General features: G+C 37.3%; 1 protein-coding gene and 1 pseudogene across 1 annotated transcript; one reads left to right on the forward strand and one right to left on the reverse strand.

Annotated features, from left to right (window-relative positions):
• Positions 1 to 318: 318 nt before the first annotated feature.
• LOC100726079 (olfactory receptor 2T33-like) lies at positions 319 to 1,288 on the reverse strand. Its single transcript, XM_023561498.1, has one exon. The coding sequence runs from the start codon at positions 1,276 to 1,278 to the stop codon at positions 319 to 321; it is 960 nt and encodes a 319-aa protein (XP_023417266.1). The 5' UTR covers positions 1,279 to 1,288.
• A 23,312-nt stretch (positions 1,289 to 24,600) lies between these two features.
• On the forward strand, positions 24,601 to 25,506 carry LOC100713892 (olfactory receptor 2L13-like; annotated as a pseudogene).
• Positions 25,507 to 27,913: the final 2,407 nt, after the last annotated feature.

Consider the following 27,913-nt stretch of genomic DNA (forward strand, 5'->3'; position numbering starts at 1 on the left):
TAGAGGAAAAGCGTTGAGTCACATATTAGCATTTTCCTTCTGTGTGACATTGGAACAATATTCACTTATTTTTTATATCCTTAGTTTTTTACCTGGAAAGCAGTTGATAACATTAATAACATTTATATTTCATATTTTGATATAAAAATTGTCTAACAGGAATCATAAAAACACATTCTCAGAAAAGTATATCAAAAATGCAGTTGGCTTATTTAATTCTTTGGTATTACTTAGGTTATAATTTTCTTTTATATAATATTAATGTAGGAACATTACAATATCTTTTAAAAGTTTAACAAACTCTGAAATTCAGATGCACTATGAAGAGTGGAAATTAAATTTTCTGGTGTTTGGGTTGAAATGTTTTCCCATCCACCGCTTCAGTGCTCCCTTGACCTCTTTGTTCCTCAGACTGTAGATCATGGGGTTCAGCAGAGGGGTGAAGATGGTATAGAAGGCTGACACCACCTTATCATGATTGGCTGACCTGTAGGATTTGGGTCTCATATAGATAAAGATGGCAGCGCCATAAAAGAGCCCCACCACCGTCAAATGGGAGGAGCAGGTGGCCAAGGCCTTCTTGCGGGCCTCTGTGGAGCGCATGCACAGGACAGCAGTGAGGATGAGGCTGTAGGAGGTCAGTATGAGGGATAAGGGAATCAACAGCATCAAGATACAACAGATGTACATGACATTCTCAAAGACTGAAGTGTCAGTGCAGGCCAAACGCACAAGCACGGGGGCCTCACAGAAGAAATGATCGATCTTACGTGCACTGCAGTAGGTGAAGCTGAGGGTAGTAGCAGCCTGCATGAGTCCATCAGCTGCCCCCAGGAACCAAGAGCCCATGGCCATCTGCCAGCACACCTGCCAGCTCATGAGAGTGGCATACCGCAGTGGGTGGCACACGGCCACGTAGCGGTCATAGGACATGGCTGCCAAGAGGAAGCTCTCCCCACCACCCAGGGTGAGGGAGACAAAAATCTGCAGCCCACATCCAGCCAGGGAGATGGACGTCTTCCCTGCAAGAAAGCCATCTGCCATCTTGGGCACAATGGTGGAGACCAGCATGAGGTCCATGAGGGAGAGCTGGCTGAGCAGGAAGTACATGGGTGTGTGCAGCCGGGGGTCCTGGTGGATCAGGAGGACCATGAGAGTGTTGCCGAGAAGGGAGGCAGTGGCTATGGTCAGCACTGAGGAGAAGAGGAAGAGGTGGAGTCTCATGTGCCCGAAGAGTCCCATGAGAATGAAGCCTGAGGTGCCGTTGCTCTGTTGCATGCTTTCTGCCGGCGTGATTCTGCAAATGGAAAATTGGAGAGTCAGGTATATCACAGCATCTAAAAGTCTTATTTCGTGATTTGTTTATATTGACGACATGAAACTGCAGGTGTGAGTCAAAGCCTACCTGCCAAGCCAGCTACCCTTGGCTTATTAGCATGCTTCTCTACTGCTCCAGGTAATGTGGCTTAATTTCAGGCATGCGTATACTCCACACAGGAGTAGAGGGGTAGGAAACTATGCATAAAAATATTTTTAAACTTTTGTATTACTTAATGAGAGGGTTAATTTTATTCTTTTAAAATTATTTGTATCACGATTACTGTGTTTCTTTTATGTATGCTGGAACCAAACAATCAGGAGAAGAAATGCTGTCTTAGGATTCTGTTTGTATCACAAATGATTTATTTTTAACCTTATGGACCACAAATATTTTCAAATAAGTTTTCATAAAAATGAATAGGAATTAAATTTGTGTCAAAATATAAAAAAACTGCATATAAGTGCAACGTAAGAACTTTCTTCATTTCATCAGTAATAACAAGTCTCAAATAGTTAATTGAAATTTCTTTATCCTCGTTCTCATTAAATAAACTTTAATTTTCCTGATTTTCTAAAGGTGTTCTGCTTCTCCCCTGATTTTATAATTGCAAGTGTCTTTGTTCATCTCTTCCTGCTCTGAAATTTTCATCACCAGCTCACTCACCCCTCTTAAATGAAATAGAAATTTCTTTCCCAGATTGGACTTGGGCTTGGAGAAGTGTCCAGCGTGTCACACCTTAGTGTACCCTCCCGGGCACCTGCAGAAGCCAGTGAGAGTGGAGAGTAGGAAAGCGCTTTGTAAGTCCTCCTGGAGACCAGGGGGAGCTCCAAGGAGGAGGTGCTTAAGGGATGAGAATAGTGGTGGTCGCTGGTTTCCTCTCTGTGCAGCGTTATTAATAGTCACAGAGTGAAATCAACTTGAAAAGAAGAAAGACATACTTCAGATAATGTCATTGATGTTTGACCTATTATTTATTAAATGATAAATAAATTAATAAAATAGCTAAGTGCAAAAATATGCAAAAATCATGAACATTTCCATATACTAATAACAAATTTGATGAAGCCATCGAAGTTACCACAGTCACAAGAAGCATTAAAAATTTACCTAGCAGTGAATTCATTTGAGGAAGTGAATGATGTCTGCAGTTAAGTTACAAAACGTCAAGGAAAGAGCTCAAAGGCAAAACAGAAATGGGAGGAACACTTCTCCATGCTCTGGGACTGGAGGAATTAATGTGCTATCCCCTTGGTGTCAACCTAGGTGACCTACAGATTCACTGTGATCCCTGGCGAAGTTCCTATGTCATTCTTCACAGAAGGAGAAAGAGCAGCCCTAAAATTTATAGAGAAGCATGAAACAGCCCAAATACCAGAAGCAAACCGAGTGAAAACAACAAACCTGAGGGCATAATGACACCTGATTTCAATGTTTAATAAAATCGATTCATTTTCATAGCAGACACAGGCCGACTAAGTCCACAAGGAAGAGTGTGAATTTACTAGGAGTTTCACAGGTTGAAATCTGTTACATATCAAATATAAGAGGCATTTTAAAATTATGACCATTTTACACTCCGCACTAAAGACTCAATCTGTGACTCCAGAAGGACTAAGCAGCCCAAGGCTTCTGCTCCCCGACGCAGCTGTGTGCAGGGGGCGCCCCCCCAACGCCCACAGACCTGCGCAGGCAGGGCAGCTTCCTGGAAGCACAGCTCAGCCTAGTTCACTCAGTGCTTTAACCGCATGGAGACCCTGGGCTTCTCCTAGTTCTCGGCCGGCCTTTGCCTGGGGCACGGAAGCCAGGCGATGGTCTCCTGGACAGGGACTGGACCAGAGAGCTGAGCTCTAGGCCGCTTCCTTGTCACAGCAGTGACCAGAGTGCGCAGCTGGGAACTCCAGGCTGGGTCAGGAGCTCAGGCTTCCCCAATGCATGGTTGGATATGAAGTTCCGTATTTGCTAAAAAATGGAAACTCTGCCACAGGGAGAGAATGATCCCTGCTACCATTTTCTCTCCATCTGTGAGATGAGGGGTTACTTATCTTTGTCTGCACTTTTGCGCACGTGTGCTCAGTTAGCAACCCTACAGACACACCAGTGAGTGAACGAAGGGACAGTTTTCATGCGGGAGTGCTTGAAACATTTCAAGTCATGTTACACATTGGAAGAATTTTTTTTTTTTCTAGTTTAGGTTTTAATCTAGATCTCACGTTGGCATTTTTTCCTAGAAGCTTGGAAAGTAAAGCAGAATGTGTAAATTTGGTGATTTGACCAAGCAATGTAGTAACATGAACTCGAATTCTTTGATCTGAAAAGAATAAACTCCACCTTCTAAATAATTTTCAGAATGAATGCTTTTAGTCAAGAAAGCAGGAGTAGGAGTAGAGATAAAGGGTTTGTATGAAAGAGAAAAATGTGAGGAAAACTATTAAATGCAACATACATGTGCACAAATTGGCGAAGAAATAACATAGTACTTTAATTCGGATCGATAATTCTGAGAAATAGCAAACAAATAAACAACTGTGTTTTGAGAATTGCTAGAAATAATATTTCATAAATTTTACTTTAGAACACGATAGTAGTTAACTGACTTAATAGTAACAATTTGCATACACTAATTTATCATTTTTCATGTTTAAAGCTACTGCAGATTCATGATATTTACATCACTCAAAACCATTTTTAAAGTGAAAGATCTATTATCATTATGAACAAATTACTGTATGTACTTGCTATTTGAAACAGTTCTCAGTTAAAATCTTAAGTTAACTCTGAAAATTATTTAAAATGTTAATGAATTTTAAATGAAAAATGAATGTACTTACATTTTAAAGTCAATTTGTACAGTGAAGTTTTAGGCAATTCAGTAGATTGTGTGAATAAAACTTTTTTGAAAACTTTTTACACTCCAATCGAAACTGTGGAAACCGCAATAGTCCTGAGCAGTGACCTGAGTTTTCCAGTCAGTGTAACTGCAGAGAAGACTGTCATTAAGTTCCTTACCTTAATCAGAGAGAAGAGGATTTTGAGATACACAGGGCGAAAATCCTCGGCTCTGTCAGAGGTCAGTGGCCTGAAATGAATAAGAAAATGTGTGTGTGGGGTACTGTTACTTTTTCCACCTTCTTTCTACTTAAAGTCTATTAACGTATTTTTATTACTGCATGTTTACAAGCAATGGAAATATATCTCTTTTAAACCTAATGGGAGAAAAATTTCCCTAATATTGACAAGTAATTTTTTTTTGTACATATCACCCTCGCCAGAAGGAAGAGACTTGTTTCCATTTCTGTGGATCCATAATTCTGGATTGTTCAGAAGTATTAGAATTTCATTCAACAATCTCTCTTTGCCTACTTTTTGCTTCTGACCTTCCACAAAAAGACTGTCTCTGTGCCCACAAGGTATTGATGTAATATAGTTAGTATCATGAAAGAGCCACGGATTTATTTTAAAAAGTACACCACTATGAGCCAACTCATTTGACTGGGTTTCTTTTAAAGAAGAGTTTTTAAACTGTATGTTCCTGGATGTGCATAAGCTCCATCTTACGTACTCAAAACTTGATGTAGGCAATAGAGAAACATTTGTTCTGTAATGCTTATTAGATACAATGTTACAAAGATACTTTGCAGTTCAAAATTCAACTTTAAAATACCTAGTATATAATAAATATATAGCATTTGAATGACTTCCTAAAATATTATAACCCTCCACCAAATCAGACTCACCTTTGCAGAGGAAAATTACCACCAATGAGATCCCTATATAAGGCTGTGACTCTGCCAATGTCTGTTTTGGTGGATGCCATGGAGACCACTGTGTGCTGTTGGCCTCCTGCCATGGCAGTTACTGCCCTAGGTGACCATGAACACTTTCTGTACCTAAAAGTGACTTCTCTAGGGAGCACAGGTTTAGGATTAAGTGCTTTTGGCAAAAGAACAGAGATACAAATGTCTTCTAAGGTAAATGATTCCAATAAATCCCGCAGCACCCTTGCTTCCTAAGGTCTGTGGATGAGGAGGCGCAGGTGTGGTCCTGTGAGCCAGAGCACACACAGGAGCTGTGAAAGTTGTGAACTGTAGTTCTGTTGATTGGTAACCAGTGAGTTCAGCAATTGCAAGTCTGCATGAGACAGACACGTTTAGTAAAATGATTGTGAAATATTCTTATTTGTTAAGCATTTCTACATGCCAGTGAATATTCTTAGTACTTTAAATATACTTACACACATTTTATTAATCTTTGAATCAGTATTTGGATCTATTAACTTCATCTACGACATGAATGTTAACATTACTGGTTATGAGTAATGCATTTGTATTAAACCAGCATTGGTTAGCTGAGTGAAGAATTTTTGTTTTTAAATATTCTTTCACTGGAAGTTCTAAAACATTAGGGAAAATTGGAATGATCTCAATTTTTGAAGTTTTGTTAATGATGCTTTGAAAAGACTTAATTCACATACATTATATATATATATATATATATATATATATATATATATATATATATATATCTTACCGTGTAATTGCCTGATTCATGGTAAATACTCCTTTTATGGTCACTGTTATTATATTCAGGTTCTTTCAAATGGGAAAAGTATATGTAACGCAGTGATTGCATGGTTTCTGGACCATTTATTCAAAAACTTATCTATAGCAGAAAAAATGCAATGGAAGGGTACCCTTGCAATATCTAACAATAGAATTTTTAAATTCTTTTCATTTAGATCTGCTAAAAATTGTTTAGTTTACTGGGAGAATGCACCTGTGTTTAATATACTGCTTACTATTAATTATGCTTCAGAACCTGTGAATTTCTGGGTAAGTTTGTGAGAATATGTATAATTGCGTTAAATAAACAAGCCATTTCTCTCCAAGCAAATATACTTACCAGTAACTTTACTCTAATTAGAAACATCAACAACAACAAAATTAATGGCAAGCTATTTCCTGCTCTGCAGTGTCTTTTCCAACGCCACCTCTTGTCTCCAGCATCAACTGGCATGATTCAGTTCAGCTCTTATACCTGCTCTTTGGAACAGAGCTCAAACTCCCCTGACTGACAGATTGAAGCATGGAGGCCCTGAAGAAGTTCTAATGTTTGATGCCAGTCTCTCCTGTGGAGTTCCTAGGTCACCCACACTTCTGGTCCACTGGCTGCAGAGTCAGAGTTCTGACTGGAGAGCAATGATGATAAAGCGCTCAGAAAAGCGAATCCACAAATGCCCTTCACATGTATGCACACAGCCACTTTCAACCCACTTGTTCCCAGTAGTTTGTCAGAATAGCTACTCTTGCTTTCTTTTCAAGTTTGGCTGCATGGAGTATCATTTTTAATCCTTTTCCTTTCAGTCTGTGTGTGTTTTGTGGATGAGTTTTGCCTCTTAATGGCAAAAGATAGAAGAGATTTGATTGTTTGTCCAATATGCCAATCTATGTCTCTAATTTAAGAGTAAAGACTATTTACAAGAATGCTACTGACACATAATTCCTGAACTGTGTCATTATGTGATTTTCTCAAAGTTGATTCCTTTCTGTTTCTTTAATCGAAGACCTGTAATTTCACTTGGGCTTTTTGATGATTTTGGTCTCCTTGTCTCTATCTAGCAGTTCCTTGACTACTTTCTGAAGGGCTGGACTGGTGGTCATGAGGGATTTAGACTCTTTTCGTCAGAAGGTATTTATTGCTGTCAATTTTCAACGAGAATTTTGCAGTGAATAGTAATCTGGGGGGAGAATTGTTTTCTTTTATCACCTGAAAATGTTTGCTTCCAGATTTTTAGCCATTAAGGATTGTTTGAGTTATATTATTTGATACACTTGCCTTAATAATTTATTTGAGATTTTTCTATAAACTTTTAGTGTTTTTCTTTGTGCTTGATTTCTGGAGTTTTGCTGCTATGTGTGGAGAGATTCTTCACTGATCATGATATTTTGGGTTCTACATCCCTCAATTATTTGGACATCTGATACATTACATAGATTTGGACATTTTTCTGACAAAAGGTTTGTAGATATGTACTTTATACATTTACTATCATCTTCCACCTCCACTTTTTAGACTGTTTTAATTCATGTACCAGCTGTTGGATCTGGTTTTGATGGTGTCAGGTTGTTCATAGAGCATATCCTCATATATGACCTACTATATCAACCTTGTCTTCACGTCCTGACTGCTCTCCTATGTCTGTGTGGCCATGATCTCCATACCATAAAGTGCATCTTTCACTTCCAGGGTTTATACTTGAATGCTTTTCACAGTCTCTGATGCTTTAGTAGAGGGATCAGTATATACTGCATTGTCTTCCTTAGATCTTTAAGCAGACTCTTTCTATCTTCTTTACTCTTGGACAACTTACTAGTTGGACAACTTATTAGTTTTGTCATGGATCTGTATATTTGCGTTTTCTCTGAAGTTGAAAATAATATTTCTTTGTGTATCTTTAGTGTTCTTGACTTTGCACTCATTATTTTACTGTTTTTTTTTTTGGTCTTATTTCTTTGGGAATTTCTTTGGAACCATAAGTTTAGGGGAGTTTTCAGTGTTTTGAGACATCTTCTTTTGTTTTCTCATGATTCTTATATTCTGTTTTTGGTCGATGTTAAATATTACAGATCAGTTGGGATAGCAAGTTCTACACACAGTACAGATTTACTTAGATATGAGTTTCTCCTGTGACACATCCTTGTCTTGTGGCATGAATCAACATGCAGTTTTCTATTCTACTAACTCAAAAACTTGGTTCAGTCTCAATCACTGACTTACAAGGAGAGAAATGCTATTAGTAATAACAACATTCAAAAGTCAATCATAAAGTCAGCAGTTAATTTAAAATTAACTCGGGCAAGCAATGAAGTTTAAATGTGACTTTGCTTCTCATTGTAGGTTTCCCACATTCTGTTTTGCCTGGTTTGTTTTCCTGTCTCTTGTTTAGTCTGATGGTTGGTGCTAACTGCATTCTAGCTAACCCGGATTTGTAGCTCGAAGTGTCACTGAGTGTTCTTCATTCTGTGCTGTGATCAGTTAAGAAAGAAAACACTTATTGAAGTTACATAAATAATTGCATGCATAAAACATACACTAATGAATTCTGAATTCAGGACGGATCGGTAGTGACAGATACAATAATTTTATTTTTTTACTAAACTGTAACTTACTGACTTATTATAAATTATAGGTAAACTAAAAGAAAAGAGAAATATTCTTAGATTTAACATTTTTCCATTGTTTACTTACATATGTTCTATGGAACTTTTATTTTTGATATTTCTTCTTTTTGTGCGCACAGTTGGTCACTGAATGGTGCTACTTCATGACAACCATAAATTGCTTCATTTTTAAAATTTCTTAATTTTCTAGGCCTTTTAATCAGATAAACTGAAGTGTTTTATTTAACTAATTTTATACCTAATCATCAGTAATGAGTTTTAAATCGTAAGTTTTAAAATCCTTTCTTGGATATGCATTAATCACAAACTCTAGAAACCTACCCTCATGACTTCATGAAGCTTTGGAGGATAGCTAGAAACATAATAAAATTCCATCCCTGGCACCCCAAAGACTCATGTGCCATCCTTTATGCAAAAGGCACTTGGTCCATCTCTAAGAGTTGTGAAAATCCTAAGAGTTTCAAAATCCAACTCTCAAGTCTCTTCTGAGATTTAAGGCAAACTCTTAGCTGAGAGTCCCTGACAAAGGAAAATAATCAAACACTTCCAACACTGAATGGCTAAATATGTGATACAAAGGAATGGGCCAAAGCAAGCCCAAAATAGAGAAGAGGAAACATTAAGCCTTATGGTTCCATTAGCAGCATCCAAGGCAATCCATGTAAAGATATGGACTCTAAAGAGTTTAGGTAGCTCCCCATCTATGGCACTTTCAGTGGTTGGAGTTCCTGTGTCTTCTATCCTGGGCGTGTTCTGCTCCATTCTTGCATTTTTCCTCAGATGATCCATGTTCCTGGCTTCTCCAAACTTCTCAGATCTTCAATGCATCTTTAGCTTCACACTCACACACACACAAAAAATAAGAAATCAAAGTTAATGAAATAATAACATTCCTGATTAATAATTATTCAATTAAATATTGGAATTACCAAGGAAACACATATAATAGTGAACATAAGAGAGTATCAGTGTGAAAGATAAAACTTAAAGGTCACCAGATGCAGGTGACAGCAGAACTCCTAAGAATGGACTTGATTAACAAGACAGTGCCAATGGAAAAGAGTGCAGAGGACTGATCTGGGGGTGGTAAAATGAAAGACCATTGCACACCAAGGGGTTAGATTTAAAGACCAAATGAGGGTGTTTTTGTGGCCCTGAGGTCTGTAATTGAAGAGTTTCTGAATGTGAAGAGTCATCATGTCTCCAGGCACATGGACAGAGGTCTGTGGTTTGACTGGGTCCTCTCTTTTCACTGTGGCCCACATGATATCAAGGTTCTGCTTATAAGAGGACAAGACAGGAACACAGAAATTTCCTATTTACCTGTGTCTTGCTTAGTGTGTGGAGCACATACTGAGTTCAGCAAGTCAATTATATGCTGCCTCCTAGCATGGCTGTGTGGACTGACGTTGTGCATGCAGGATGGATTGGGGAGGCCTGGTATCTGCCCCATAACCAGGCTCACAGACTGGAGCCTGTGTGCAGAAAAGGGTACTGCCACTTCACGCCTTCATGGCGTGTGCAGCTCTGCCACCGTGAGACACTGTTGAAGCCCAGACACTAGTCATGCCATTGCAAGCAAGTAGCACAGGCTCCTGGATTGAGTGAGCACAGCCAAGAAGAACAGGCTCTCATCTACTGCAGGAAGAACTTAGAATCTTTAATCTGATCATTTTGTCCATCTATTGGATTTTAACTTTCTTGTGCTTGTATCTTTTTTCTTGTATTAAAATAATAAAACATTTTCTCACACATCTGAGTGTCTCAGCAATTTAATTTTATGATAAAATTGACTAAAGATATTTCAACATTTTGATTTATGTTTATAATATTTTATTCCCATCATTCTTTGCTTCCTTCCCCTCCATTAGACAGGATCATGCCTGCAGTAGAGGACACACTTATGGATTCATTCCATCCTTTTAATTTAAGAAAAATCAGATCTAATCCACCTACCAAATAGTCCCATGGCTACCTGTCACCTAATTTAACGTAAAAGAGTAGAGAGCAAGCCCTATATCATAACTAACCTGCAAGTAATTATGGCGAAGGAAGATCTGTATTCCCACTCCTGAACATTCACTGTCTACACAGTAAAAGGGAAACAGCTCAACTCTAGTGGACGCCACACTTAAAATAATCTTCTGCATGTACAGTACCAGACAGAATATCCATTAGGAACAATAATGAGGACCACAAAACTAGCACTGCACATGCTCTGTTCTCTACAATACCTTTGAGTGTATTATCGGGGAGGTGCCTGGTTTCCAAAATCTACGTAAACACTATGTCCTTTGTGCTCTAAAAAAGTATGTGTCATATCAAAATCTACAATTACAAGGAAAAAACAATGAGGATATCAACATTATCCAGTTGATTGTTAATTAATTTTAATTCTTTTCAACAAAATAATGGTCAATCACATAATTTTAAAAGAATTAAATTTTCCAGATACTCCTGAATAAATGTGGAAGATTCCCAACTGTGTGTTTGTTGAAATTTCAAAAAAGAAACACAAGAAATATGAGAAAACAAGGTACATAATGCTTCCAAAGCTAAATCAAGAAATATAACCGTTGATGCAATGTTAGAAAATGAGTGAAAAAACTTATTCTTGAAAAACTGAATTGCAAAAGACAAAATTCAAAGAATTAAAAGAATCAAGGAGTCAAATACAAGACATGAAAAACATTACCATACAGAGACTTTTCTTTCTTTCTTTTTTTTTTTTTCTTTCCTTTTTTTTTTTTTTTTTTTTTTGGTACTGATAATTGAGAACAGGATCTGGGGCTTGCCCAGCAGGTGCTTGTGTCACTGAGCTATATCCCCAGCTGCATACAGAAATTTTTGAGGAAAAAGACCTATAAGTTTAGGAGAAGAGAAGCTCAAAGTCGGAAGTGAATATATGGTTATAATCCCACCCCTTAAATAGCTTAATTGGAAAGACTGTGTGCTCTATCCTAGACTGAAATTTTACAACTTTTTAAGATCCTTCTGAAAATCTTCTGTATTAACAATTCTGTATGAAAGCCCTGTGTTCTGGCTTTTATGCAGAAAAACAAAATACTCTTCAGTAAGTTAAATAAACAGTTTGATTTAAGAAAGTCTCATCACTAGATTAAGGGGAAGAAAGAATATCAGTGCTTGAACACAAGATAGAATACTACAGGAATAAAGACTATAAGACAATGTATAGGTAGGATATTCAAGATTCTGGCACATTGTTTAAAAATAAACAAACACAAGATGATTGTAAGTTATTGGTAAGAAGCAGATATGCTGCATAATGGCATATGAAAGCTATTTATTGAAATGATACCTGAAACTTTCTAAAATCTCAGAACTGAGGTATACATTCAGTATGAAACTCAAAGGAAAGATAACCAGAAAAAATTCCTCTTTGAATATTCTACTGAAAAAACCAAGATTATTGAAAATTTCAGGAAAGAAATATATATTGAAAAATAATGGTAAACTTGGCAGAAATAGCAAATTGCTCAGCAGAAACTCTAAAGGTCAAGAGGAGAAGGACTCATATACTTTAATAATAATATAAAATTCATTAACAATTTTGATTACTATTCCCTAGAAATGAGTCTTTCAGAATTAAAGGAGAAATAAAGACCTTCCATGACAAGTAAAATTTAAAGGAATTCATGACTACTCAAATATACATGAAGTACTAAAAGGAATGCTATTCTCAAAGGGGATTATACGTGAAAGCAAAAGAACACAGAAAAGAATAAATACGATTAGAAGAATTAAAAAAGCAAGTACTCTAAAATTGTAAAAAGTGACAGGAGTCTAGATACTTTTCCACTATGACTGTATTCACAAAAGCCCTTAAGTTTTGATTAAAAGACATAATGACAACTTAGATCAAAAAAAGGAGCCAAATGTATATTTCCTATATGAAACACATCACAATCATGAATGCATACATACTGAAAATGAAAGGACAGAAAATAGTATTCTATGCAAATAAATTCTGAAAGCAAATCAGATTACTCACAATTATACCAAATAAAACAGAGTTCAAGCCAAATTCATTAAGAAAAACATACAAAATACTATCTCTTATTATGGAACCATCCAACCAAAATCTGTCATGGTCATAAAAATATATTCAGAGGAATCTGATAATTTCAAATGCATAATACAACATCAATTCACATAAAGAAAAGATAATCTCCAATATAGCAATTGTGATTAAATTCAATACTCCGTTATCATTAATGCATGAATCATCTAGGCCAAAACACTTAACAAAACACAAGGTAACTAAACAACAGTATAACTCAATTGTACTGAAGGGATATCTTCAGAATTTTATTTTCAACAAGAGTTACTCACGAAACCACCTCCAAATACTCTAAAATTGTGTTTTAGGATGTCGTTTAGGAACTACAAAAGGATAATAAAACTCATTATGTTTCAGTCAGTAAAAGAATAGTAACATATCAATAGTAATGGAAATTAAGAGAAATAGAGTAATACTTTGGAGTTTCAACAGTACATGTTTGAATTAGCCATATGTTTTTAAGGCATCAAAGGAAAGACAAAAAAATACATAAAGTCAAACAAAACTGGAAACAAAACTCCTTACCAGTTTTGGAAAATTTTGAGTGTGATGAGAAGATACTTACTGATATGAGTACAAAAGTCACAAAATAAAGCATATTAAATAAGCAACCTAGTGGTACATTTTAAAGTAATAAAATCACAAGAAGTCAAACTGCAATCACGTCGAAGATTAGAAATAATAAATATCAGAGCTGAATTGAATATAATATAAGCAAAATCAATACAAACAACTGATGAAACAATGAAAAAAATAATGAATTCTTTGAAAAGTTAAAAAATTGATAAAAGTTTAAAGTAATAAAAAGTAATAGCCGTTTTTATCCATATTAAAACTTAAAATACTATTTTGTGTTAGTAATTATTGTCATATGAGACTATTTTGAAATAAATAATACAGAGGGTGAAATCTTGAAATGTCAGAAAGTTCAATAAAGCAATGTGTTTTTCCCATTGAGTTGAACCTTTAAAAACTTAAGAACATTATTTTAAACCTGGCAGAGCTCCTTCCCCAGCCTTGGCTCAGGGCCTGCCTGTGTGCTGTGGATGTGGCCTCTGTGGTGCAGGTTCGCGTGGACTTTCCCAAGCAAATACATACACAGACAGCAAACCACCTGCATATCAAGATGGCCTAGATTTATGAGACCTCAAAGTGTTTCCAGTGGCATTACTGCTGAGGAGCACGGGGATAAGAGCTGAATGTGTGGGCTGCCTGGAAAACATCAGGTAAGGATCAGCAGAAAAAATGGCTTTGCCCATGTGATGCCCATGAGACTACGGTCAGCCATCCAATCTAGTGAAAGGAGATAAGGTATACATTCAAAATGTATTTTTCAAAAATTCATTACATGAAATTCACACTCCTGAGAAAGTACTTAAAAATAATTATGTCAGAAACAATTACAAACTTCAACTGATAAAGTATTTGAGAAAGAAATTTATAAATTCAGAAATTTCATATGAAAACTTAGAAGACAATTTTAATAATATGAGTTCAAATTATAGATCAATAAAAAGAATGATAGATTATTGATCATTTTTTTCTCTAAAGATAGATAAAATTAATGCGAGCCTTAACTACTTGTAAGGTATTTTTAAAACATGCATGTACTTTATACTAAGAAACAATCCCATACATTCTGCAAAAGATGGGTATGAATCCTGACACATAAAGTGAATTCAAAATGAAATTGAAAATACACACAATGACTGATGTTACCCACAACATAATTTCTTGGATTTGTAGTAATATTGACATAAACATTCAGTGCTTCTCTTCTTGAAATTATTACTTTAAAAAAGATAATTAAAATGTATTTTAAAATATGTATTAAAATTATATAATCCCAATTGATATTAGTAAATACAAAATTTTAGAATGGTTTTAAGGAATCAAGAAATTGATACAGGACATCAAGTTGGAAGAATAAACACTGTGTCTTCAGGAAGAGCGGTTGTATCACATCTAGATATAGAGTCAAGATGTGCTCATTGCAGGAACCCACTCCCTGAGATCAAAGTAAACCTCATGTACTCTAAGCAAGAATGAATAAAAAATGAATGAAATATTAGGGACATTTACAAATGAGAACTCTGCTATATGTAACGAACTAGATAACAAGAATTATATTCTCTAGAAGTAGGAATATTTTCATGCAGATATAGAATGTATCCTATTAAATGTTGATTCCCTGGAATTTTCCCTTTGCTCATGTGGATTGCTGTCTATATTGAAATCATGCTATATTAATCTAATCATATTAGGAAGTGAGTGTCATGATCTATACAAGAAGAGATAATTTCCAAATTGTCCTTAAAAACAATGGCTGCAATTTAACAAATCTCCTTTGAATATTAATTTACACATAAGCTGCTTGTATCCATAGGAAGGAGAGGATGTTTACAACACTAGGCTGAGGCAGATGATGATGGAATTTGGCTCCATTCCCGTGAAATGAAGAGAAGTATCCAATATGTAGGAGTCAAAGTTCTCACTGACTGTAGTGGAAAATATACTTTTTTATGTCACTCGGATGTTATTCTTTTCAAAGGGTACAATGTCACGGAGCCACAAGAATGCTTAAAGTTTTATATCTATTAAACTTTCATGAATCTTGTCATTATAAAATAGTTTTCATCTAAATTTTATACAATAATATGTAAAAAACTTTTACACTAAATTTTTAAAAAGAGCTATTTTTAATTTAAACTCACTACATATCATATTTTGATATGATATATTTAAATTAAAGTAGTACTAAGATTATCAGCATGTGATTCAATAGTATATTTTCTATGCTTATAGATAATTTATTGGAAGTAATTTAGATATTCATAGAAATGGTGATTTTTCAATTACACATCCATTTCAAGCTATGGCTAAATATAATGATTCACATAGTTAACAGGTAGATAGTTATTGTATGCATGATACAGTCATTTAAATATTTGTTTAAATGGATCTGACGACCATGTTAGACATTGTTGACAATTTTTACCTATTAAATAAAAATGCGCACAAAAATTAGGCAATAATATTCGCGAAAAATACAAGGAAGAGAAGTATAGAGATGAAAATGATGTGAAATTGTAAAGTCACAGCTATCAGTGAGGGGCCTCCCAACGTGCCCTGAAAACTCTCTGATTGGGAGCCAGTGAGTTCCAGGGGCTCCAGGGGATGCTGGTCTGGTTTTAGGTTTCTGTGGCGTCTCTGTGATATGTGATTATTGAAATCGTCTTAACAAGGGTGCAGCTCTGATGGCCCTTGCAGAAGATGCAAAAAGAGGAAGTGATCAGAAGTTATTTAAAAATTGGTGAGAGGGTTTCGGGTTTTGTTTTGTTTTGCTTCTCTTCTGAGATTTACTTTCTTTTAAAAGTCTATCTTCAAAACTTTTAAAATATGTTTCTAGCAAAGCAAATGCAAATAATCTTTTGCAAATACAAAATAGTTATAAAGTAATCAGGGTTCCAGAAGAAAACTCATTTTTGGAGTAATAAAACTTTTAGAAATCTGGGTCAGTAACTTGATATTTTTACTGCATTACAAACATACACTTACAGTGTAAGATTTCATCTTGATTGAAGTTGGTTTTGGAAATAAATACAATATGTGAGTTTGAATACAGATATATATGTATGTGGTATTTTCATAAATCCATGAATTCTGATTATACATTTTGTACATGTATGTTTGCCAAGCTCAGATAAATGTGCAAGGCAGAAACTGAGGATCATTTTACAAAATAGTTTGTTCTGTATTAAAGAGCTACAATAGTTGAATAAGGCTATGTGAATAAAATAATGAATTAAAGTATCTTCTTATGAAACTTAACCATTGCAAAGGAACTTAGAAAAAAACTAAACAACTGTCAGATGGAAAATTATACTCAGACCTCCACTGACTTCATCCTACTAGGCCTGTTCACCCATCAAGGGGTGGCCTTGTCCTCCTCATTCTCATCCTCCCCATCTTCCTAATGGCCCTGGTTGGCAACCTAGCCATGGTCCTGTTCATCCTCCTGGACTCCCACCTCCACACTCTCATGTACACCCTGCTCAGTCAGCTCTCCTCACGGAACTCATGTACTTCTGCACCGCTGTCCCCAAGATGGCTTCTGACTTTCTATCTGGAAACAAGTCCATCTCCCCCATTGGGTGTGGGTTTGAGCTTTTTCTTCCTGACTTTAGCAGGTACAGAAAGACTCCTCCTGATGAGTATGGCCTATGACCGCTATGTAGCTATCTGTTTTCCTCTGTACTAGCGTATCCTAATGAACAGAAAAATGAGCACTTTGATGATCCTGGGGTCCTGGACACTAGGTGGTAAAAATGCCTGTGCTCACACAGGATACATCCTCTGTGTTCCTAACTGCAGGTCCAGGGCTTTTAATCATTTCTTCTGTGAGGGCCCAGCCATGCTGACTCTGGTCTGCATGAACACCAGGGCCTATGAATACACCATGTTCCTGGGTGTCATCCTCTTTCTCCTGTTGCCCTTCATTGTCATCATGTTTTCCTGTGGGAAAGTTCTCCTTGCTGAATATCACATGCACTCATGGGAAGGCAGGAAGAAGGCCTATTACACCTGCAGCACCCATCTCACCGTGGGGACTTTGTACTATGTACTGTCTATCTACACCCAAAGCCACTCAGATCCCAGCAGAGGACAAGGGCCTGGCTGTCTTCTACACCACTTTACACCAGTGCTCAATCTTGTGATCTAGAGCCTGAGGAAGAAGGTGATGGGGGCCCTGGGATGAGTGACTTGGAGAATCTTCCCTGTGAAAATATAGGCAAAATTTCTGCCTCAGCATATTTAGTAAGGAATCTAATTGAAAAATATTTAATACTGAGGCCTTAAAATGAATTTATTCTGAAATATTTCAAATTCCTGTGGTGTGACATAGTATTTCCATGTTCTGTTCCCTAATGCCTGTTTTTAATTATTGCTTCTTTCTCATCAAATAATGTGCATGTTTTCCTCCATGACTACTGAAAATTTTTTGCATCTAAAAATCACCATCTTTGGAGCAACACCTCTTTAAAGTTGAATCATTTTTAGCATGGGAGCACAGATCTAAGTGTTGTCCGAAGTTGAAGGAATGCAAGGGTACAATCCAGTTCCCTGGCTTTGCTAAGACAAAACTCTGTGGAGGAGAAAGTGCTAGGTTGGGGTGCTATCAAGCACAGTGGACACAGTGAATAGTGAAAGATGGAAACTGGAATTCTGCTCCATGGTGATCACTAAGCTCAACAAAAGGGGCAGAATTTTAAGAAAGAAAAAAATGTTTTTTAGATTGTTTGATAGTTATAAAAATGTATTTTATTTATTGAATATCTCAGGATGGTGATGAATATGCTCAGTATTTACATATATTTTCTTGCATTATATTTAATCTTAGAAGTAGCGTTTTTATTTACTAACGTGTACTGTATATGAATTTCTGCAAAGTAAATGGCTTTGAGTAATGTATCTGTATTTAACCCACATGAGGATGATGAGCAAAAGTATGGGTGTTTAAGACCCTTAAATTTGTGATTCTCCAACTTTGGTGAATACCAGAATTCCTGTGAATCATAGCTTATTATACTTTGAGAAGCTATATCTTGTGAATTTTTATGGCATTGTAAACTAAGTTTCAAAGATTTGATAGGCTATTAACCAATCTCAACTTTGACAGGTTAAATAATTTTTGTGGTTGTATCGTCTTGTTTTTTGTTTTCTCTTGTTTTCTTTCCTTACGTGCTTAATGTTTTGGGATAATTTTTATAAATATGTTTCATGTCTCATCTCTAAAATATGCATACATTAATACCACTTGCTTTGTAATGTTTCTAGTATAATTAAATAATATAGAACTGAACAATTTGGATTGCTGTCTGGTCCCTTATAAATGCTCCTCCTTCAATGTTCAGTGGCAGTGTTGCCTTTTGCAGAGCTGTGCTCATGCCTTTGCAGTTCAGTATCATGGATGGGACCTGAGCCTTCTGCAGGCTCAGTGTCCTCCACTGGGGAGGGGTGATGGACTGAGGGTGGCACTGAGTGGAGCTAGTGTTTGGCAGGGAGATCAGGGAGGTTTGCTCTTCCATGAGGGGGAACACAATAGGTATTGTAAAAAAGCAAACAGTGAAAAACATGTTTATAGCATGTTAAGTCTTGAGATTTAAAGCAAGAGTTGATTTGTTAATGTTTACTTTATTGTCTATCAATGATAAATTAGCTTCACTGAATAAAATTTAATATTCTGTCATTTCTTCCTATGACAAAAGACTACAAGTCACAAGTAAGTATCCAAAATAACCCCACAATGACACTTCTGTGACTTACAAGTCTGTACATCAAATGGGAACATTGGAGATCTTGTGGTTTGCAAATTCAGTGATTCCAACTAACATGTCATAAACATTTGGCATAATTGCTCCTGTAAAGTGTCTCTCAAATTTGTGAATTTTTAAAAACTTGGTAACAAACTAATACCTTACTAAATTTTCAAAACTGACAGGGTTATCAGAGGTATATCTGGCAGGCTAGAATCTTCTCCTTGGAAGAACTCATTTCAGTAAACTGTCACCTTCAGTAGAATTGCTAACTGAATAACTTGGAGAAATCAATTGAAAAAGAGTACAAAAAGTTAGTTTGTCATCATGTAATGTATGTTAATCACAGTCAACAATAATTTTCCTTGGAAATTTTATAAAAATAGAGAAGTTGTCCTTATACTCATTATGATGTAATCCATGGAACTTTCGTAAGAAATATCCAAATTTCATTAGTCTTTATGTTTTTAATTTATCAATTAAGGTTTCAAAAAATTACATAATAACACTGATGGACTCTTGTCCTGTAAAATAAAAAAAAAATCCCTACTTAGTTTAATTCTGGTTAACTGGTAAATGAAGAATTAATTATTTTGGTTGATTTGGTAAATTTGCTCTAAACTAGAATTATGCTATGCCCAAATTAGTGAAGTCAAATGAAGTGACCAAGATCTGGTCCCTTTGGATCTGTGCATTGGGGATCAATTAGAGAAAAAGGAGTGATATCTAAGGCTTGATGACATAAGATTGAGCATATAAAATACACCAATGTCTTTTCATTTGCATCAATGGAAACTGAGGGAGTGAAGTGTGAAAAGTTTTCCCTTGAACCATATAAGAGTGAAAGATGCTTTAATTAAGAAATCTATGTGCAGTAAGTCCCAGGGAGGGTGAAGCTGCTTTCTGGTTTCACCACTAAGAGAGCTCTGACAGACAGGGGCACGGAAAAGCATGTACCCAGCTGGTACTTGAGCAGTTTTTCCTAGTGACTGGGAGGTGAAGTGGGCTTCTCCAGGTGGCAGAGGTGAATTTGGTTGCAGGGTGGGCTGACACAGGGCACAATCTTCTTGCACAGCCTGGTTGACTACAGGGGTTCAGTTCTGTGCTTGACAATTGTAAAGAACTTCAACAGGCACAGGGATCTCATAGAGCTCCTCATTCTCTCAAAGCACACACTGGAGAAGTTCAGACCAGGTGAGCCTAGGTTCTGTTATTGACCTGAGTAGCTTTGGGCCACTTTAACTAATGGGGGTATTTTGGAGATGCGATTTTCCTCCTCTAAGGGAGCCTTTTCTGCTGCACAGAGAATAAAGAATCTCACAACAAACTGAAAAACCTAAATGTGAACTGAGAATGTGCCAGGAAATAGTATGAAACTAACCTTAAGGCTGCAGTGTGTACTCTGCAGGGCTGTCTCTTTGGTTAAGATGGTGGGTTTCCATGAGACCTTGTAATTTCTAATCTCTAAGTGTGGAATGGACAAAGGTGACTGACCTTACTGAGGATCCACACTGTGCTGTGTTGGGAGCAGGAACCAGGGGTCCGGCAGTGAACGGGTGTGGAAAACCACACACTGAAGCTGGACCTCAACCAGTTCCTCATCCTGCAGTAACCTCAGCCTTCTAGACAAAGCATTGCGCTGATATTAACCTGGGAATAGCTTCATAACATAAACAAAAGAAGTTTCTCATGGGCCCAGGAACATGTTTACCTCCTGGGCTGCAACATAGAAGTTTCTCACGGGCCCAAGAACATGTTTACCTTTGCTGTATGCACAAGAAAGTGTCCTGAAGTGACTTGTACTGCTCTTTGTTTTGAAACATTATAAAAACTCTGGAGTCCTTCAATAAATCTACCTTTGCCTCCCGAGCAACTGGTCTCCCTGTGTCTTCAGTCTCTCGCCTGACTCCTTCCCCGCGCTGGCCATGGCACCTGGCAGTGCTGTCCTTTGGCATTGTTGGAATTGAAATCGATAAAGCTTGAACAACTTCATATTGATCATGGGTCATTGTCATACTACCTTTTAAAGGTGTGTATGGGTTAGTAGTAACTTACACAACCATAGGTGTGTATGGGTTAGTAGTAACTTACACAACCAGTAGTAACTTACACAACCTACATTCCACACCTTGCACTTGCTACACTTATATGATCAGAGTCTGCTAGGTGAGGGTTATTTTTAAGCTCCATATGTTTTAACACTCTTTTTAAGAAAGTCAAAGGAGACCTTAATCTCAAACTGAATTTAAACACAGGAGTAGCTTCTCAAATTATAATGTAACCAAGACAGTTATGCTTTGTGTATTCCTGGTGCATTCAGACATAAAGAAGAAATGTGCTGGTGTTAATGGAATATGATCCTCAGCTGTCATTCCAGGATCCCAGACACTAAAAGCCTTAAGCCTACATGCAGAGGTTCTTGCTGTCAGTGATTTATTCCAAGCACTGCCTGACAGAATGACTATTCTCAAATAGGAAGTGAAAGAGCTACAGTGACTGCTGTGAATCCATTTTCATAGTAACCTAGATTCTAACTTGTGCTGCACAAACTGCCAGTACAAACATTCATCTTCAAGATGAGGGTCCCCTAGCAGCTCATTAACTTAAAACTGTCTGTGTTCATGTTTGTTATTGGAAAAACACTTCTTGGAAAAAACTACTGCAATAATTTAGCATATGGATTCAATTTTTTATCAAAGAAGGAAACAAAAAAATTACCCCAAGTGTCTCTTAAATCCTACGTTGTTATGGCAATTACACTAAGGTTTGATTTCTGTTACCTAGATCATCATGCTTGGTGGGTTGGACTATCACACTAAGTTTTTCTGAGTCTCCTATTTGTTGGATTTGTTGTGAGCTCAGCATGCAGTGCTCACTGCACAAGAGAGAACAGAGAGAATGATTCACAGGATGCTGCCCTGTGCCTCATGGGAACTCAGCTGTGCTGAGGCGCCCAGGTCTTGGACCTTAGGGGTTCTATGCTGCACAGTTTCTTCTTCTTCTTTTTATTTTTTTAAAGCCAGTGCAAGCGCCAGCTGCTCATATTTTCTGGCGAGGGCTCTGCTCCATGCACTGCTCCTCCCAGCACTTCCACACCAACAGTATCCCCTGTGAGATCTGGAGTTAGGACTAGGACCATGGCACTTCACTGACTTCTCACCATGCCGAGAGCAAATTCTAAGTCTTCATTTCCCTCCACACAGAGCACCTCTGCTCTGCACTTTATAAGCTCATGTTCCTCTTTCCTGCTGTCATAGTGCATAGAAAATGCTTCTCCATGGCTGCTCTCTACCTGTTCTCCTGAGCAGAATGCCCAGTGAGCAGACACAGGCTCAGAAGTATCGCCACACAACGGCTGCTGCAAGACTTCATACAATGTCTCTAGGCCCCTTTACACTCAGTTTCTGTCTGGTACTAACGACCAAGTGATATCACACTGTGCGTTTCTGAATTTGGTTTTCGCTGTATCTTCCCATGTATCTTATGAATTACCCACTAAGTTTTAACAATCCACCACATACCTGTGTGCATTTTAGTCATGCAGTGCATTAATATCTAGTTGCACTGCAAGAAACAGAAGCACTGAGTATAATTACAAGGAATGCACATGTCATCACGTGGGCCTGTGTTTTACTTTTTCCCCTCAGGTCATGAGATTTATCCCTAAAGTACTATAAGAAGCAGAGGAGACCCCTGATCCCTGCTAGCGTCTGTGTCCACTGGTACTGTTTGCCTGTTGGCTCTATGACCAAGTGCTTTTCAGTGGTGGTGCTTTTTCTACTACACAGCAATAAAAATGCATCCCGTTTCCCTATGGCCACTCTCTTTCATGTGTGTTCATGATTGACAGAAATCCATGAAGTAACAGCTGGTTTCAGTGACTCCAGGTGTGCCACTGGGACAAAGTGTCCTTGCTGTTCTTTCCTGTTGAATAACCATGAAAGCCCAGCTCCTCCATAAAGTGATGTCTTGGGTAAGACATGGCATCAGTATTTCCTCTGATGAGCAGAGCCATGTCAATCCTGCATGAAATCTCAGACTGAGGTGAGATCAGGGAAGAAGCCAAACACAGATGGATAGAGTTTATGCATACTGGGAGAGAGAGAAAGAAATTGCAGCCTTGCAGTGGTGGAAAGAGGAAAAGAGAAAACACCAGGAATTAAGTTACAGACAAAAACTCCAAAGGAAAACCAGAACATAAACACAGGAAAATTATCCAGGGAGAGAAAGATATTTATTTCTTCTTTGTATTTCTTCACTCCAAACTATTAATGATATTATTTCAACTGAAGAAAATGTACGTGGCAGAATTATCAGTGAACACTGTGACTGCTCGCCCTCTTCTTTCGAGCTGAAAGGCTTTGCTATGCTTTGCCAGGTGCGTTCTGCCTCCACCAGGTGAAGACCCGAAGCCCAGCAGGGCAGACACAGTGCTCTCTCCCATCTCCACATGCGGAGACCCAGGGGAAATAAAGAAGCAGACACAAGTTTTGGAGATCAGGATATGGAATTTAAGGCATTCATTCAATAATTACCAGAAATATTAGAAATACTAGAAATTTGAAGCCAACACACACCCTCAAATCTCACTCCAGCCCTAATAATAGCTCAGAAAATTATTCTATCCATAATGATTATTATTCTTAATACTTGGAATAAGAACATTCCAAAGGTAGAATTTACAGAATTTATGTGGTGGAAGGATGTTAATAAATCAAGACATGGAAAGTACAGTACACACATTTTGTGGAACGTTAAAATTCTTATATATAGTGGAAAGAGAGGGAAAATGTCTTTTTATTTTAATCTCCACATCCATGTTATATTTACACCATTATGATAGTTATGGCTTTGAAAATATTTATGTTTTGAAACTGTGAAAAAAATTAAAAAACATAATATAAAATCTATCATCCTCATCAGCAGCAAATTTTTTTTACATAGAAAAAGGAAAAAATGTGCATGAAAATCTCTGCAAATAAATTTGAGGTTTTAGGGTTTAAAAATGGACACCTTACCAAGAATTCCAAACTATTGAAATAATATGCTAAAAGTAGGATGAATTTTATAGGATGTAGAAAACTGTAATGTTCAAGAATAGAGAATTTGGTAGTTGACATGTTTTAGGAAAAGCAAAGAATATCTTTAAAGAACAGGATAGGTAAAAAATTGGGAAAAGGATCAAGATTTATCACATTATGCTAGGGGAAGGAGTGGGGAAGGAGCAAAAGAGATTTTAAAAATCAAAGAAGAGCAGGATAACAGACACTTTGGAGTTTCTGTGCACAAGATTCCCAGTCACACACTTGAGTTGCTGTTGAAAATATCTATGATTGAAGCAATCAGGGATCACTATCTTGCTCAGTGTCCATGTCTTAGCAGTGATCCTGGGTACTGGGTGAGCCAGCAACTACCCAGGAAGGAAGGGATGCTTCAATAATCTTACTGACATTTCTTACCAATGGTATAGACTTTATAAATTTTCTTACTGACATGATTATCAGAAACAGAGAGCAAACCTTTAGTTCTGATATTAAGGTTAAATTCACAAATGGTGCATGACTGACAGAAAAGCAAGTCATTCTACTCAAACATTAATAAAAGCTAACTTTGTTTATTGTCCTCTCTTATTTCAGGTCATACTTGTGCTTAGTTGTTGTGCTTTTTATTTTATCTTCCCAGGAATTTATAGCAAATAATTTCATGGATAAAGGGAACCACACTTCAGATGATTTTATTTTGTTGGGGCTGTTTCCCCTAAAACAAGCTGGCCGAATTGTCTTGGTGGTGGTCATCTTCGAATTCTGCCTGTCATCTGTGGGTAGCTCAGCCATGATTCACCTTATCCGTGTGGACCTCTGGCTGCACACGCCCATGTACCTTCTCCTCAGCCACCTCTTCCTCATGAACCTGATGTGCATCTCCAGCACTGTCCCCAACATGGCTTTCAATTTCTTCTGGCCAAAAACCCATCTCCTTGCTGAGGTGTAGGGTACAGAGTTTCTTCTTCCTGACCATGGCTTGCTATGAGGGTTATTGCTCGATTCCATGGCTTATGACACATTCGTGGTCATCTACCACCCACTGCATTACCCTGTCCTTGTGAACAGATGGATGCTGGGCTCAATCAACTCCCCAGAATACACAGTCTATACCCTTCATCCCCCCTACTGCAGGTCCAGGGCCATCAATCACTTCTTCTGCAATGTTCCTGCCATGCTGCCGCCGGCCTGCTTGGAAACCTGGGTCTATGAGTACATGTTTTTTGTGAGCACCAGCCTGTTTCTTCTTCTCCTTTTCCTAGGCATCACTGTTTCCTATGGACAGTTCCTCTTTAGTGTCTTCCACATGCCCTCCAAAGAGGAAAGGAAAAAGACCATTACCACCTGCTCCACACACCTGATGGTGCTGATCTTGTATTATTCTCCCTTTGGCTACACTTACCTTCGGCCCAGGGGTCTCCTGTCCCCAGTAGAAGACAAGATCCTGGCTGCCTTCTACACCATCCTCACCCCCATGCTGAATCCCTTCATCTACAGCCTGCACAACAGGGAAGTCCTAGGGACCATGGGAAGAGCATTTGCGGTGTTTTCTTTCAAGAAGAAATGAACCAGGAATCCCTGCTCTGCCTCCTCCGTCTTCTCTTTCCTATTTTTTTTTAATTTTTAATTTTTTTAATTTTAAAGAAATTCAGACAAAAGAGGACATAACAAAGCAGATCAGATTGCTTTGAACAATGCAAGTAACACAGCATTATACCACAAGACCACCCATAATTAACAATAACTACCATAGTATCAGTTTCTTTGAAATAGTTGAGCATAGCTTCATATATGATAGTATCAAGCATATCAAAACAGTATAAAACTATTCAAGAGAATGAAAGCATTACAGGGCTTTTAGAAGCAAATAGCAGAGAATGAACAATGGCTACTATATTATCTCATGTTCCATAGAAAATTTGTTTTATACTATCACACATAAATGATATCCAAAAAGATGCAACAGAATAGAATCAAAGGCAACAGAAAAACAAGAGCATAGTAGTACTTCAGAGTAAGATGATACTAAATGAGCTCTGGCTATTCTAATGTCTTCTTTTCTTTAAAATAGCTGTTTATACTATCACAGATAATAAAATCAAACAAACTAGGATAAAACAATTCCAACTAATGAATGCAGACATTATAAGGCTTCAGAGCAATTTAATGGGGAATCATGATTTCCATCAACTCCTATGTACTCTTACTATTTCTTACCCTAAGGAGACTATTTGGTATGGAACAGGGTCACCTAATAGAAATGTGATAGGATTCACCTATGAAACTTGCAAATTTTAGCAAACACATCAAAATTTATCATTAACCTGAATAAGTTAATTACTATATAATATGACCATGATTATTTATACAGTTACCCTGAAACATAGGCAAAACAAATTTTATATTAATATGAATATATTACAGTATATATGATTATATCTTCATTACTGTTGATGTAGGATTTATACTGATATAGGCATAGTGATTTTAACATCATGGCGGAAAGTTATCACTGTGCTTCTGTACTTTGTTTTTATTCTCATACTTCAAACATTGTGTATAATTTTAAAGTTAGAAATCATTGTAACTTGCTTTGTATACATGTTCTAGATATTCAATATAATTTTCATCAAAATGCCAGATTTTTGTTCACAGCATTAGAAACAAATTATTAAAACTCACATAGGAACATAGATTATGTAGAAGAGCCAAAGCTTTTAATGACCCTATGGAACCTGTGTAATAAAACTACCTGATGTTTGCAATACAGTAGATGTAAATCAATAGACTAGAAGGGAGGATATGATAAACCTACACATGTCCAGCTGTCAGATTATCAACAAAGAAGCTTAAACAGAAATTACAGAAAACAGTCTTTTTATAAAATGGTACTGGTAAAGCCAGGCATGCATCTGCACAACATGGCAAGGAATTGAATTATTTTAACACAGAAAATAAAATCAAGAGAAAGTGAAATAAAATCAATTTAAGACTTAACACTATGAAATAAATACAGGGAAATAGTTTAAGGTGTTTGTATAAGCAATAATGTCTTAAAAAGAACTTCAACAGCTCAAAAAATAGTAGAAAGAACTGAGCAATGTGAATGCATCACTTTAGAAACCCTTCGCATCACAAAGGAAATAAGCCAGAGAATGAAGGGACACTTATGGTGGAGAGTTCTGCCTTCCATTCATCTGACCAAGGGTAAACAAAAAGAGTTCTGAAAATACTCGAAGAGCCTAAAAGAAACGAATGAGAAATCCAGTTAAAAATGGAAAAACAAGCTAATCAGACACCTCAGAAAGAAGATATGCATCGTCCTTCATTATTGGGGAAAGGCAAATAAGAACCATATTGATATTCACACTGTTCAGAATGGCTGTTATCAAGTGTATCAGACACTTCATTGTTCCTGGAAAAAATAACTTACTGTCACAACTTACAGGAGGAGACATTTATTTTGCCTTGTGATTTCAAAATTCAGGCCTTGCTTCGTGGGCTGGCACCAAGACATAGATGGTGCCTTGGAAGAAACCTGCATGATGCCTGACAGCCAGGAGCTACAGAGAGCAGAGCGGAACGGGATGAGAATGCACAGCTCCAGGTCTCATCTCCACCAACCACTCCTCTAAGCAGGCCCCACCATCCAACACGACAGTTAGTTATCCATCAATTGACAGAGATGGTGACAAGAGGGCTCCCCCATCACCCACTCATGCTGCGTTAGCCTTACTGGGAACTCAGGATGACTTTGGGAGGCTTTTGAGATCTAAGACATAAAATTCCACACATACATAGCTCCCCAAGGCCCACACCCATATCATTAGAAACAAGGATACCATTTAACTCTAAGTTTGACCAAATTACAACCTCTCCCTGACTGCTGAATAGTCCTTTCCAGATTCTCCTCTGACACACAAAGCAACCTCCCATTTTCTTAGAGGCTTTCTTTCCCATATTTAATATTTCTG

Source organism: Cavia porcellus, unplaced genomic scaffold (genome assembly GCF_034190915.1).
Source record: "Cavia porcellus strain 051 isolate PalLab524CR breed Dunkin Hartley unplaced genomic scaffold, mCavPor4.1 scaffold_2, whole genome shotgun sequence".
Classification (NCBI taxonomy): domain Eukaryota; kingdom Metazoa; phylum Chordata; class Mammalia; order Rodentia; family Caviidae; genus Cavia; species Cavia porcellus.

Coding starts and splice junctions, on each gene's coding strand:
- LOC100726079 (XM_023561498.1), bottom strand. CDS start 1,278: ATGCAACAGAGCAACGGCACCTCAGGCTTCATTCTCATGGGACTCTTC.